The sequence below is a fragment of the Tauraco erythrolophus genome, chromosome 2 (genome assembly GCF_009769465.1).
Source record: "Tauraco erythrolophus isolate bTauEry1 chromosome 2, bTauEry1.pri, whole genome shotgun sequence".
NCBI lineage: Eukaryota > Metazoa > Chordata > Aves > Musophagiformes > Musophagidae > Tauraco > Tauraco erythrolophus.
Window position 1 is genome coordinate 61963073 of NC_141466.1, and position 15480 is coordinate 61978552.

The 15480-nt window shown below is 43.4% G+C and overlaps 1 protein-coding gene across 1 annotated transcript; it reads left to right on the forward strand.

Annotated features, from left to right (window-relative positions):
• The first annotated feature begins 1013 nt into the window (after positions 1-1013).
• Positions 1014-11779, forward strand: LOC104375681 (b(0,+)-type amino acid transporter 1). The gene is made up of 6 exons (XM_009982083.2): positions 1014-1757; positions 3636-3769; positions 6506-6635; positions 8680-8804; positions 9607-9694; positions 11546-11779. The coding sequence occupies exons 1-6, from the start codon at positions 1014-1016 to the stop codon at positions 11777-11779; spliced, it is 1455 nt and encodes a 484-aa protein (XP_009980385.1).
• Positions 11780-15480: the final 3701 nt, after the last annotated feature.

Sequence of the window (15480 nt, forward strand, 5' to 3'; positions counted from 1 at the left end):
ACAGTAACTCTCCTTCTTTACAGTTGCAGTCAGTGAAGTTTAGGTTTAAGTTCAAAGAGTTCCATATGGACATTCCCTTCTGCTCAATAATTCATATATATTATAGATCACAAAATACACCCTAATGCACTGTCACAATATTCAGATTTATAGCAGAACCCTCCCCAAAGTTGGAAATTTTACATGTTAGATACCTAAGTAGGGGTCAGTGGCATTTCTAAAAGCTTGTGTGTCTATGTTTCTCTTGGGTGTGCTCTGAAATGTGTATATAATGAGCAGTGACAAAGTCCTATGAAGATCATGGTTTGATAAGAATGTGCATACCTCGTGTACCTTAGCAAAAAGGGCTCATAAAAATGTGATTATAGCCTTTTTACTCTTATCCTCCTGCATTTCCTAAGATTTGAAAAAGCTGGAATTGCTGCCTACTATTGTGCAGAAAAAACAGGCTCTGGGCTGTTTTCAGCTCAACGTTTCTTTTTCTTCAAGACACTGGAAATGCTCCTTGTTGAGCAAAGCCATAGCGTGTCGGGTGACAGGTTTGTTTGATCCCTTTGTAGTGGGAAATGAAAATACAACTGAGCACTAAAACAGGTGCTTGAGCATTGACTTCTAATCAAAGAATAAAGTACAGGTTTGCATTGGGATTTTGCTTAACTGATCCTTATTTCAGATGCCATTTGAAGTATAATTTAAAGGAGAGGTAATCAGGGACACAGTCCAGTAAGGTACTGCGTGACTCTGAGGTGGTGCTGAATGCTATCCATTACCATTGCTTGCAATGACAGTCAAAGATAATCAAGCTTGGCCGGATCTGAACCGTGATAAATTCTCAAGATCAAATGGGTGATGAAAGAATGCAAAACGCGGAAGGTAAGTTTGTGTTTCTTGACAGTGTTCAGCATGACCTCTGTAATTATTAACTCAACCCTGACCATCTGAGATAGTCCTTGTTCAAATGCCTCAGTCTTATTCCATATTTTCTCCTAACAACATCTCCTAACATTTCCACAATGAGGAAGAGGAAGACGACAGATTCACCTCGTTCATCCACAGATCTGAGTGAAGGGAAGGAGAAATTAAGACTGAAGCAAGAGGTTGGCCTGATTAGTGGAGTGTCATTAATTGCAGGCACCATGATAGGCTCGGGGATCTTTATGTCCCCTGAGTGGGTGCTATATCATATGGGGAGCCCTGCCAGCAGCCTGCTTATCTGGGCAGCATGTGGTCTCCTGGCCATGTTTGGAGCCTTGTCGTATGCTGAGCTTGGGACCGTGATTAAAGAGTCTGGAGGAGAATATATTTACATCTTGAGGATTTTTGGTTCTTTTCCTGCTTTCCTTTTTGCCTACACTTCTGTTATCCTGGTGAGACCAGCTGGTTTGGCAGCTGTCTGTCTGAGCTTTGCTGAATACGCTGTTGCCCCGTTCTACCCAGGATGTTCATCTCCACAGGTTGTCGTCAAATGTACAGCTGCTGCCTGCATCCTGCTTCTAACTATCATCAACTGTCTCAACGTGAGGCTGGCAACGTCCATTATGAACATTTTTACAGCTGCCAAACTCTTGGCTTTGCTGGTGATCGTGGTGGGTGGATTGGTGCTGCTGGCCAAGGGCCAAACCCAGAGTTTTCAAAATGCTTTTCAAAACACTACTGCAGGTATCGGGGCAGTTGGAGTGGCGTTTTACCAGGGACTCTGGTCCTACGATGGGTGGAACAACCTGAACTATGTAACTGAGGAGCTTAAGAAGCCTGAGGTGAGTGAGTGAGCTGGGTTTTACTTATTTAATTCTGCTGCTAATATGTTTGATTCTATGATTGTGTTAAGAGGAGTAATCTAGGGATTAAAGCATCGACAAAAGACTTCTGAGTTTTCCTCCTGGTTTGTTCTGTCTTCTGCAGCAAGACACCTATAGATGTGTCCAGAAAAGATAAAAATGAATCTCTAAGCAAGATAGCAGTCTGCCTACAAGAAAGCACTAAAATACCTCATTGACTGGAAAAAAGCTATTAGGCAGCACTTGCATGCTTTGTGCTTTGGGGATGAAGTTTTGTCTTAGTGTTCAGAGAATCTCACTATACACACCTAGATTTATGCAGAAAAGCACTCACTGCTATATTCTGTAAAGGTTTCTTAATGCCACATATTCCCTAAAAGACCTGATCCATAATGTAGGCATCAAAAAAACATTTCTCTCTCCTCATTGCATGGAGGGGGAACTTCAGAGCAAGCCAAGCCTCACTGGAGAGGGAATCTAACTCTCTGAACAGCCCTTGTCTTTAAATGTCTGCTTTTTAGGCATTGTTCTGTCCATGCTATAGGCACTGAAGTAGCTCGCCTGCATCTCACGTCAGCCCTCTCTGTGCCATATTACCTCTTTTCACAGTTCAGACGCTACAGCAGTGAAAACTCTTTTTTTAGAAAGAGCCATGTGAGTGCAGAGTGTATTGAGTGTGCTTTCTACCAGTGCAGCACACAAGACTTCACAGATTAAATGAAAATATACAGTTAAATATTAATCTAAATGGCAGCAAAGATCCTAGGATCATGTGGCACTCTCTCCCGCAGGACCATGAGCATTGATATTCAGATCCTTGTGAGGTGGAGGCAACAACATAAGGAATTGCTGTATCTTGTCCTACAGTAGGAATGGGTAATGCAAAAATTGATATTTCAGAGTTTTAGATGAATACGTTTACTCTATGATCATCATGCTATTTGTTTTTTTCCTGTGCTTTCTGCTGCATAAGGTAATGTTTGCTGATTTTATTGAGCCTTAAAATGGTCCACGAAGTTCCTGTCACTAGGAAGAAAAAAAGAATTCCTTCCTAGAGCAAATTTCCCTTGTGCTGCCCACTTTTGATTTAGCCCTTAGAGCAGTTAAATGTGATGCAACACACGCTGGTACTTCATCCGTGTCAGTGAGATGTCCGTGGGAAGATGCAGCACACTGGGAAGCATAATACACTAGTAACAAATAAATCAATACTTGCGGGAGATGAGTGAGGACACCTGACACGATCAATGTGATCAAGCAAGTGAACCTTTATTTGCATACACTCAGCATACTTTATAGCTTTCTAAACGAGACTTGGCAATCTGTGATTGGTTACAATACAAAGAATAGCTCACCCCTTAGTATGACTGGTTGCATCCCGGAAGCAACGTCATCATGGTGTCAAATTCCCTTTCTGCGTCCAGGCACGCGCTCCCAGGAAAGGCTGGATTGTTCACATGTCTGTTGATTCTCAGGTATCCTTCCACAAATAATCAAGGAAGAATCCACAAATCTAAAGTAATCAAGAAGTATGTGACAGACGTCTTGGGCAGCTATGAACCAAAGTATTTTTTAATAATGTTTATTTGGTTGGGTTTTTTTTTTTTGGTAGTGGTGTATTTGTTTTTTAAAAACTAGCTTTTGAAATGTCAGCCTTACTGTTTGCCTGATGTCTTCGGGAGACTGGTGTGAAAACTGCCATGTGAATCTGTATCTAAGTCTTATCCTTTGGAAAAGCTCAGTGAGTGAAGGAGTTTGAACGAGAGACGTGGGTGGTGGCAAAGACAAAACAAACAAAAAAAGGCCAGTGCAGACGTAAATGTGCTGCACCTAACACTCTTGTCATCCCTTTTCCAGGTGACCCTTCCCAGAGCTGTGATGATTGCCATTCCTCTGGTTACATGCCTGTATTTGCTGGTAAACGTGAGCTACTTAGCAGCCATGACTCCATCTGAATTGCTGTCCTCAGAGGCTGTGGCCGTCACTTGGGGGTGAGCCCTGCTTGTGGCAACACAGCCAATGCAGTCCTGTAAAATACTGGTTGTCTCCTGAGTTTCAGGAGGTTTAGGTGCTATTCGCAGTGGGAGGAAGACCTGTCAGGCCGTGTTACAGGGAAGCATGCTGCCAGTCCCTGCTCTGTCACCTTCAGGACAGTGCATAGCCTTCCTCCACCGAAGGCCAAGGCTGACCAGCCCCGTCTAGGTCTCCAGTGTGCACCTCGGCTGCCACAATGGGGTGCTCTACAGCACGCATCTTACTCTGCATTCGCATTCATTCCCACAGGGATCCTGTGGCTACCCTCCAGCTCACATTTTTCCCCATGGAGAGTGTCCATAAAGAAGGGATGAAGTGGACACCAGGACCATCTCACCACAGACAGTGAGGATGCAGGGAGGGTGCATATCCAGACCTGGGAACTGGGAGATGCCCCACATTTTAGATGTTTCCAGAAGAGTGGAGAGGACAATGTGCTGCTCCTCTAATGCAGAGGCAATGGTTTGAGAGTGAGACAGAAGCCAGCTGGGTGAATCATGTCTGCTCGACACCTGGAAATTAGACCAGACCGGAGTCTTTTGGTTCAGTTTCTCTGTCTGTGGGGAAATGGGAAATCACACTGATCTCTACACCACCTTTGAGAACGAGAAGTGTTATACACAGAGGGTAGCCTTTGGTAATTGTATCTTTAAGTTGTGCTTTTCCAGAGTTGCATAGAAACTATTTGTACCTTCCATCAACCTGAAGTGTTTGGTGATATCAAACAGCCTCTGTGCAAGACAAAGATTTTAGGAAGAGAAGGAAGGGACCGTCATGAAAGATGTAGGCACCATCAACTTCTAACCAGATGATCTTCCACCAGAACATCCAGCCTTAGTCTAAATATTTCCAGAGGCACAGAATCCATGATAGCCCCAATTGAGTCATCTGGCAGAAATGACACAGTATATTCAGAGATTACATAGCTGCTCATCCTCTTCCTAAAAAGTCAACAGCAGCTTTGCGTCTGTGTGCATTTCACGAGATCTCCAGTTTGAAGATCTGACTGAGCTCTTACTAGATGTGTTCTCTAATAGCCTTTCATGTCATTATAAGCAGGAGCTTTTGAAGGTATAGTGCTTTGTTTGAACACGTTACAAAGCCTCACTAAGCTACAGTGTCATGAACTTTCTCTGCACTTCCTTTCCCATCATTCCTGATTAACAAGTTATTTTTGAGCTTCCTCCTTTTTAACACCTCTTTTTCCTGCCTGATTAACCTTTTCACCCCGAGAGTGCCATTCAGGAGGAAACATTGAACTAGCAACCAGAAAGTTGGGCACTCAAAAGTCTGGAGGACAGGTAGATAGCCCCAGGCTGAGGAGGGTGTAATGGCTGTGGTTCACGAGCAAGAGATACAGCTATTCAGGTCATTAAGAAAGGATGAGACGAGTATAAAGAAGCAAAGGAGGACATACCACATTTAAATGCATTTATTCCCATATAACAAGAAAACTGAGAAACATTGTTCAGTGATGAGAGGTGCTGCCACAAAAGGAGCTCGTGAAGCTATTCCCACCATTTCTTTGATGCCAGTGATTAGACGGCAACTGCAGATCTCCGTTTGCTTGTAAAAAGTTACTCGCAGTAGACCCTGTAGTTCATTTTCAGGGTCCAAGCAGCAAGCACCAATCTCATAAATGCAAAAAACTGTTAAAGATTTTATTATTAAATTTGTGATATATGTTGTTTTCCCTGGAGATCTTAAGGTTATGGAGCCACATGATCATGTGATCCTTTGGAAAAGGGAAAAATTTTAGTTCTGGTTACTGCAAGTAGCTTAGTAACTTGAAGCCTGAATGCCCATAAACCAGATATTAAGCTTCTAAACTACGTTTTTGAAATCATTGTGGTAGGTAAGCTCCTGCCATGATTTGGGAAAGCCCAACTCTTGATTTTTCAACTTTTGGGATAGGTGATACTAAAAAAGAGTACGTATGGCTTGAAGCCATACAATTCAGATGGAAATATAAAACGTTCTGAAAAAATTTTGAATTTTGGATTTTTGCCAATTAGATGAACCGTGTATTCTCATGCTGCTTCATTCCAGAAGACCAGCTCCGCTTTTAGAAGACAAAATTATAATATCCTCCAAATATTTACCTCAAACTCTATTTGTAACCCTGCTACTTCTTCTGTTACGGAGAAAGTAAACCATAAATGTCTGAACATGAACAGAACCAAACTTCTGAAATTCAAACTGTTGCTTTGGCTTAAGCCTCATTCAGAGAGTAGCAGAAACAACACACATGTGAGATTAAAGGGTTAAATTCTTATGCATGTTGGGGAAGAAGTTATAATACAGGATATTTCCTCAGATCTGGTAGGAACAGTTTTTCTTTGATTTCCAAGCTAATATTGTTGGCTGCAATAGCAGTATCTCCAGGATTTGTGCCACAGCATCTGTACCCAGAAAAGTGGGTTTTGCCTGTTGTGACAGCTTTGTACACTATTGCAATGTAGATGGATGTAGATATTTATACATCAGGCAGGAAGAAAAGGTGCCTTTTCTGGACAAGACAAAGTTACTAACGACTCATATCATGGGAACTGGAAGAAGGCTTTAAATTATTAGAAAGGCTTTGGAAAAAAATTCAGTGAGCATAATGGAAGGAAGAAACCTGTCTGTTTAATGATGAGTATTTGATATATCTGTAAGCTGAATGTTATACTATGAATTTTTTCCCACCTCAGGGACAAAGTCCTGGGCAGTTGGGCATGGCTCATCTCCCTGTCGGTGGCACTGTCTACGTTTGGTTCATCGAATGGCACGTTCTTTAGCGGAGGCCGCGTGTGCTACATTGCTGCAAGGGAAGGCCATATGGTAAGGACCGAAAAAAAAGGGGTCTGCCTTGCTTTGAGCAACTTTACCTTCTTGTGACACTGAAGCAGAGAGGAAAACACCGTGTATGTTCAACTAGTAGAGTGGTAACTCTTCAGTGGTTTGTTTCTTGCTCAAAGACTTTCTTCCCCGTCTTTTGCAGATGTAATGTATATGCTGTTTCTTGATTTTCTTCTTCAGCCATGTAATTTCAGAAAGATACTTAATTAATCTGGCCTGAATTCTAAGGACAGCTTTGAAACAAACAACTGAAATACTGCTGTATTGGAGCACCTAGCACAGGTTCTGGGGTGACCTAGCCAATATACCTGCCAGGGAGGGGAAACCTGGCCATGCTTGTGTGTTGTAAGACACCCTTGGTCCCACTGGGAAGGTAGCCCAGCACTGGCACCCTGCCAGCTCGCTGCCTTTGGGGGCAATACTGGCTGCACAAGCTGGTCTCAGGGATGTTCCAGCCTTTCCCATGGGGTAGTCCAGTTCAGATACAACATAGGATATCCCTGCTCTTCAAGCTTCATAGCAATTACAAGATGACGCTGAGCCTTACATCTACCCCAGCTGGGGTTTTTAATTGGTTTTGTTGGGTGAGGCTGAATCTGGTAGCTCAGCGGAGGTCAGGCTGCTGTGGCTCTGTGCTCCCTGGTCCAACCGGTAAGTTCAGCATGTATTCCCGATGCGCACACACACACAAACACAAGAAGACACCATATATATACACACATATATATGTATATATACATATACAGACAGCAGGCCACACAGACCTACACGTACACACACACTGAGTCCTTACACAAACACTAACACAAACAGCACCAAGGGCCTAATCCTGTTCCCCTCTCTGGCTGATCAGGGGTCTGTTAGTGGGAAATATATATATAAACGTATGTACAATCTGAGTCTCTCCAGCAGCTGGGTATAGATGCTTAGTCTGCCCAGTAGCCACCCCTGGATCCCAGTCTCACCAGTTGCTGGTCCCTGGGCGTACAAGTCCCCGAGGCTGCCGCCCTGCTCCAGCTGCTGGTACGGACCCCCTCACTCACAGGCACACCCCCACACACCTCCTCTCACTTCTTCTCCCTCTCAGTGCTTGAGCTGAGCTGCGTTTGTCCTCCTCTGTTTTGAAGCCGGCATGTTGTGTTCCTCCCAGACCTTTCTGCTTCTTTGGTCCTTCCTCCCTACACCACCTGGCATTTTTGTTCTCAGGTGCGAAGGAGAGCACTCTGCAACTGCTCTGCTCCTTTTACACAAGAGGGACTATTTTATGTATGTGAATGACCAGGTTGGTGGAGGTGACTGGGTTGGTGGTTACTGGTTTTGCTGGTTACTCGTTCCATGGCTTGTCTTACTGATGACAGCGTGGTGAGCTGTGCTCTGTGCTGAGCAGTTCACAGATGGTCTGAATTTGACCATGTCAGACTAAGAGCTGAATTCTTATGCCATTTGTCAGACACTCAGCTCTAGCAGAAGTGCTGGCAGTCTATTTTGGTTGGAAAGAAAAAAAAAAAGAAGCTTTTCTCATTAAACTTTCCCAATGAACCAAGCAGTAAAGAGGCTAATAATTCTCTCGATGTTCTGGAACAAATCCTGGTTTGCTCTGTGGTTGGTTGCATAAATGTTTCAGGAGTAGTCCTTGTCTCATTTTCTGTCCAGCCCAAGAGAAGTCAAATCCCAGAGAGACGTGACAGAGGGCAGAAGAGTAGGACCATGTACAAGGTCCTGACAATGATCAGGAAAGTTTTGAGTTGACTCAGCCTTAGTCTGTCACACTGGGAGTTTGAAAAACTCATCTTGTCTGCCTAAACTGAGCACATATGATATGAAATCAGTGAGATATAATAAAAATATCCTTGAGAGGGGTTTCCATGTTTACACTTCTCGGAGCTGAACTGCTTTTGTATTATGGTGCTTATTTGATGATTAAGAGTGTCTGGCTGCAGGCAGAGCTCCCACCAGCAGCTGAGGGGATGAGTAAGGATCTCCAAGTACGTGATATGACGGTACATTGTTTTGCTTTGGCTTTCAGCCAGACATTCTGTCTATGGCTCATGTGCGATGCCTCACGCCCTCCCCTGCTCTGCTGTTTACATCTGCTATGTCTTTAATAATGATAGTATCAGGAAACTTCACCAGTATCGTGAACTTTTTCAGGTATGTATGTGTAACATTTCCATTTGCATTCCCTGTGGTCCTGGTTTTTGACATTGCTTTAGATTTATTTTCTTGTAATATTTTTTTGAGCCTGGGCTGTTGTTTTCTAACCAATATTGTGGAAGGGAGGGAAGAAAGAAAAGAAAGAGCATAGGAACCAGCATCTGGAGGAGAAGAGGAGGCTGAGGGGAGACCTGATTACAGCCTACAAATACTTGAGAAGGGATGGTGGGGAGGTGGGGGAAGGGCTCTTTACATTAGTGATGGGTGATAGAACAAGAGGAAATGGGTATAAGCTTAGTCAGGGGAGATTCAGGTTGGATGTTAGGAAGTATTTCTTCTCTGAAAGGTTGTCAGCCACTGGAATAGGCTGCCCAGGGAGGTGGTTGAGTCCCCATCCCTGGATGTGTTTAAGAATAGGGTGGATGATCTACTTAGGGATATGGTTTAATGGGGATTAGGGACGGTTGGACTCGATGATCTCTGAGGTCTTTTCCAACCTAGAAATCTACGAATCTATAAATCTTTGCAATGGGTGAATGCTTCTGTCACTGTATACTTAACTGGATGTGATTCATCCTCATATTGAAATGAATCTGAAACATACAGATCATTGTAAAGTTCTCATTGTTTGTGCTGCAAAGGAAATGAATAGAAGGACTACTAAATTTATATCAATATTCTCCTTCTATAATTGGAGATAGGAACATCTGGAATCTGGAAGGCAGGATTGACATTCCTGGATGATCTCACTCCAAATTTCATGCTGTCTTTTTTTCTTTTTTTTTTTTTTTTCTTCCAGTTTTATAGCGTGGCTTTTCTACGGCATGACTATTTCTGGTCTCCTGTATTTAAAAATCAAGAAACCAGAATTGCCAAGATCTTACAAGGTGAAGTAATAACATAAAACCCTCAAACTCTTCTCCTTTATTGCCTAAAAGACTAAAAGAGTGTTATCAGAAAACAATGAGTGCTGGGGATGGCTGCTTACAGAGTTAGTGTGGTTCTCCTTTCTTTTTTAATTTCATGTTTTGTCTCAGCAAAGTCAAGAGGGGCAGGATAGTGTGAATATACAGGCATAAGTCAAGGTTGAATTCTTTATCTTGCTAAGTTAATAATGCACCGCCCTCTCCCTGTGGAAAATATATCTACCACAACCTCTTTTTTCCTTAGAGATTTAAGAGGAAAATGAAGGATGATTCCAATCAACGATGTATTTGCCTGTTTTTGCTCTCAGAGCTCAGTTGTACTCCTCAGAGGGTAGCTCAGATGTGAGAGCCTTGTAAAGGACAGAAAACTCAGCCAGAATGCCCCAAGTACTTTGAAATAGCCAGGGGACACGTTTGGTTTGTTCACCTTAAAACAGCTCAGCGGAAGGAAATCAGGAGTTACCTGTTCTTCTCCCTGGAGCCATGAGCGAGTTGAGCTGCAGGGCTTCCTCAGTGACTGAGAGAAGTATTTTTACAGGAAAAAGTCCTAGAAACAGAGAGGAGTCATGAGACGGTGAATGCAGAACAGTGACTTTTCCCTGAGACAAGATGAATGAACACACTGGTTTTCATGGGATTCCTCCAGGAGACAGATGACAGGCTGACACTGCCAGGCTGTGCAAAGTAATACGGTGTGTCCTATGGGGCTTAGCATGAAGGAGAAGAGCAGTGCTCTATTAAGTCTTTCAGTCCCTGGCTTCTGTGGCTCTGTCCTGAAATTAGGATGCTGGATGAGGACATTCACTCAACTTGCTGGCTGAATGGGCTTCAAGAAGAAGTTCTGATTCTGCAATAGTGTTTCATACACTATATAAAACTTCTGCAGTCCTCCAGGTCAGTCCCCTGAGGACGTCAGCCTGCTGCAGCCTTTGGCTTGGTGGCTTAACTCTTTCCTTAACTAGAAGCAGCTCATGTCTGAAGGTTTCAGGAATGTGTGGCTGATGTTCTGCAGAATCTGTATGTGTGTTGCAGTTTTATAATTAAGGGTAAGATTTCTCTTGTCTTGAAAACAATTGTTTTTATTAGCATTGCGTCAAAAGTGTTAGAACATGGTGGGGAGGGAGCAGAGTGGAGCATCCCACTAAGGCAGATGAAGCCAACAGCAGGTCTTCTCCATGCTCTCCCAGGTAGCCATGAACAACATTTCCTTTGGTCTGTATTAGTGCTCTCATGTTGGACAAAAGACACGAAAGTAAAAATTGGAAAATCTCAGCTAGAGTGTTCAGTTTTTCACTTTGTTGTGAAATCATTTTGTCTTGTGCATTCACTTTGAGGGGGGTTGGCTTCAAATTTAAATGCTTTATGACCAGGCTTATAGAAATAGCCTCTGAGGTTGGCTGTCCACATGAATAAACCTTTTTGCCCACGGATGTTAAGGGTCACTTATGTCATTTGTGCACATTGGTGTGTGTTTTGTCTACAGCTCGGCTTTTGGATGCAAGGTAGTAGGGAGAGCAAGAACAGATATGGCACTAAAACCAGCAGTTTGCATCTTCAGGTCTAGGATGGCAGGGAAGACCAGGGGTTAGGGTCTGTGACAGTGATGTAGCTCTTGCAAGGAAGTTCAACTTTGGACTGTGGGTGGGCTGGGAAACAGGATGTCTGGATGAATTTGGATTTCTGAGTAATACCTCAAGGTGCAGCAGGATTTAATTTAAAAAGTCTTCTGCATAAGTTTCAGGGTTGTCCAGACCATTGGATTCATTGGCCCAGGATTACATGAATCTTTACACTGATGTTTTGCTTTCACAGGTCCCAATTATCATCCCTATAATCGTGCTGATGGCGGCTGTGTACCTGGTGGTAGCTCCCATCGTTGATCAGCCCCAAATTGAGATCCTCTACATTGTCCTGTTCATTTTCAGTGGCATCATCCTCTATTTTCCACTGGTTCGCTTCAAGCGCCATCCTCGCTTTTTAGAGAAACTCACTTTACATCTCCAGTTGTTCCTGGAAGTTGCTCCGACCACCAGTGATGCAAACTGAGATAACGTCCTCCTGGCATATGGCTGCCTGCCCCTTATGGTTTATCCCAGCACCTTGGTTTTCAAGGCTTAGAAAATATTTTTCTGTAAGGGAGAATGAGTAGAATGGAAGTGTCACTAAAATGTCTAGCTGAGAGAGACTGGAGCCATGACTCCTCACATTTCCTTAAAATTTTGGGGACATATTTTTCTCATTTTCAGCTCTGCCTTGGCAGATTACGTACAAATTCCAAAGGAATATGTGCTTTTGAATTTTCCGTTCCAAGAACAGCTGTTCTTCAAAACCTTAGCACTTATATTTCAAGACAACAGGGAACAAAAGGCTGACAATGAAATATTATTGCTATAGCAGCCTGTGACCCTAAGCCATTCCTGGCAATATCTTTAATTATTTTCACCTAGTTCTGCTCACTGTGACCGCAGAGCTTCTTAAATAGATAAAGCATGGGCACATCATGTTGACAACAAGAAAACCTTTTCCACTCAGGTATTCACTCTGGGAGTATGCTTTTCCTTTGCTCCTTCTCATCTCAGGTGCACAGTCACAACAGTCCTTTCTCCATCTCAGTACATGGTTCCACCACATTTCAGCCCAAATCATCCTACATTTCCCATAGAAAAACCTCTGACTTGAGACAAGAAGTTCTTTAAAGCTCTGTTAGTTTACTCCGTTGAGAATGTACTTGTCATTTGGGACCCATTCATTTGGTGAGGACACAGGCGACATCACTGAAGTACCAACAGTCACCCTCTTCCCTTAATTCCCCCAAAGACGAATAATTTCTCTTGTGATAAAATGCGAAAAAAAAAATATACAGCATATGAGCCAGCAAGATAATCTCATTGTGAATTAAAGTAATCACATACTGGGCTACATTAGGAGAAGTGTGGCCAGCAGATCAAGGAAATACTCTGTCTCTTTGGAGTCAACGCTGATGAGGACACACCTGAAATGCTGTATCCAATATTGGGCTCTGCTGTTCAGGAGGGAGTTGTGAAGACAGCAGAGCCAGGCTCTTCTTGGTAGGGGCAACAGCCATAAGTTGTGGCTTGAGATGTTCAGGCTGGACTTCAGGAAAATGTCTTCACCGTGAGGGCAGTGCAACCTTGGAGCAGTGTGCAGGAAGGTGGTGAGATCTCAGTTTTTGTGCATTTTCCACTACAGCCATTTCTGCCAATTTCCATGATTCCAAAGGCACAGCACAAAAAAGTCATGGGCTGTGCTCTCACCCACTCCTAACACACTGCAGTCGCTGTTCTTTCCCATTACCCTGGGGCTCAACCCTTTATCTCTTGTTCCAGGGGAAAGAGAGACCTTATATTCTGCTTTCTTTCCATTTGTCCAGGTTGTTCCCGGATGGGACCTGTCCTATCATAGGCTAAAAAGGTCTAAGTTTTAGTCCATAAAATGTCTTGTGTCTCAAAGTATTGAACGTTACTCAGGTCAACTTCCTGTTGGCGTTTCTTCTGCAGAGCTGTACCTAATACTGCATTCCTGAAACAGGGTCACTTGATCCTCCAGACCTCTTCCAGCCCATTTCAGAGCTGTGTATCTGATTACAATCTCATTCTGCAATGCCACCCCTTCTGTTCCTCTGAGTGCTGATATCAGCAGCTACAGAGATGCAATGACAGTATTTCCAAGTGTTAGGTATGATAATGGGATCAGCCAGTTGCTGCTCCTCTTCTAAATCCTTAGCTTAAACAGTGTTCAGGAGGATTTCCTTCCACTATTTTTTTACTAGAGTTGTCAACAAAGGCCAGTGAATGAACAGTTTTCCCTCCTGAACCCTATCACAATGCAAAATTCTTGGGATGCCACCTTAGCTCCCCTACCTGTATACCCTGATGGAGAGTGTGTACTTCAAGGACTGATGAGCTCAGGAGCTCTAGGTTAAATTCCCACCACTGCCCTAGGCTCTTTGTCTGATGTCAAGCAAGCTTCTGAGGGTGGTCAGACACTGGAACAGGTTGCCCAGAGTTGTGGATGCCCCATCCCTGGAAGTGTTCAAGGCCAGGTTGGATGAGGCTTTGAGCAACCTGGTGTAGTGGAGGGTGTCTGCCCATGGCAGGGGGGTTGGAACTAGATGATCTTTGAGGTCCCTTCCAACCCTAACTATTCTATGATTCTTAAAGGAGCTGCATCTCAGCTACTTATCTAAAAATGAGGATAATATTATTCATCTGATTGTAATTTTTTGGAAACAATCTCTGTTTCCTACACATATTTATGGATCCTACCACATGGGACTGTGCTCTTTTGAAGATCTGCAGTCCATATCCAAAAAGTGGGAATTTAAAGACTTATTTAAAGGCTAGACGTGCAATATTTGCAGCTTTTGCCACTTTTCCTTGCGTACCTAAGTACGATCAGGGTGGATATTGTCTGCACATAATTCTTGTGGAACAGGAGTTATTGCCACTGTTTGATATTGTGAGTGTGATATACTATAGATGATGAGAAGATGAAAGGATTAAGTGTCTTGCTCAGAGTCACACAAGAAATGTGTGGAAAATGTGACTGTTTCTCCCAAGGTCCAGTCGAGCATCTTATTATGTAGCCCATCCTTTCTTTTTGTGCACCTGTGACGTATGAACAGTAATCATGAACACAGGAAGACTTAACACTTTGGATAAGTAGCCTTTATATGTTATTGGTTTGTGTATGGATATAGGGGACCTGAAAAGCTGCAAGTATCATATTTTTCGCCAATCTAATTTTCCATAGATATTGTTGTAACAAGATGTTCTTTTTATTTACGTTGCCTAGGGTTTTCAAGCACAGGTGTTTATAGAGCCAAAACAAGATGCTGAAAGCTCAGAGAATGGCAAGATAATTACATGAAATGGACATTAAAATGAAGTGCATTGACGTGGTTGTTTCTGTTTTTCATCCAAGAAAAGCAATTCCATGGAAATGTTACTGCATGAACATAAACAAGCAGCATCAGGCTCATCTCTTCTTGGGTGGGAGGTTTAACTACATGCACGGGTGCTTATATGTGCTTACACTCATTTTTCAAAATGATTGCCTATCTATTTCAGCCCCAGCATATGCAAATCAGAATCTCTCTTTCCTTCATTAGACACTGACACTAGCAGTGTGAGGAAGAGGCAGTGTGTCCTCACCGTTCATTACTACAGTAACAAATGTGATGGTGGGCAGAGCTCTACAGCTGCCGTTGTGTGTACAGGTCGTACCATAAGATCATATCAGTCCTGTCTGTCTCCGAAGCTCCAGATCCCTGTGGCCTGTGCTTAGCCCCTTCCTTCATGGGCTCTGAGGAAAACTGGACCTCAAGGTAATCATAAGATCTAGACTTTGTTTCAAGACCCTGAGTATAATTGAATCCCGTGATTCAGCTGGCAACTTGCAACCACCAGTCAGGAGCTTTACCTTGGTGCACTGTCGTGGTTTATCCCAGCCAGCAGCTAAGCCACCACGCAGCCCCTTGCTCACTTCCCCCCCTTGGTGGGGTAGAGAGGAGAAAAATAGAACAAAAGGACTGAGAGTCGAGATAAGAACAGGTAGGGATCACCCGACAACCATGACCCCGGGCAAAATGGACTGGCTTGGGGACAAATCAATTTAATTTGTTAACAGTTACTTCAGAGAGGTTAACGAGAAACAAAGCCAGATCTTAAAAACACCTTCCTACCACCCCTCCCTTCTTCCCAGCTCTACCTCCTCCCACAGCAGCG

What these genes read in the sequence shown, in the direction of transcription:
- LOC104375681 (XM_009982083.2), top strand. Translation starts at nt 1,014, where the DNA reads ATGAGGAAGAGGAAGACGACAGATTCACCTCGTTCATCCACAGATCTG. An exon ending in AGGAGCTTAAGAAGCCTGAG is followed by an intron (nt 1,758 to 3,635) that starts GTGAGTGAGTGA and finishes TCCCTTTTCCAG; the next exon opens with GTGACCCTTCCCAGAGCTGT. An exon ending in GCTGTGGCCGTCACTTGGGG is followed by an intron (nt 3,770 to 6,505) that starts GTGAGCCCTGCT and finishes TTCCCACCTCAG; the next exon opens with GGACAAAGTCCTGGGCAGTT.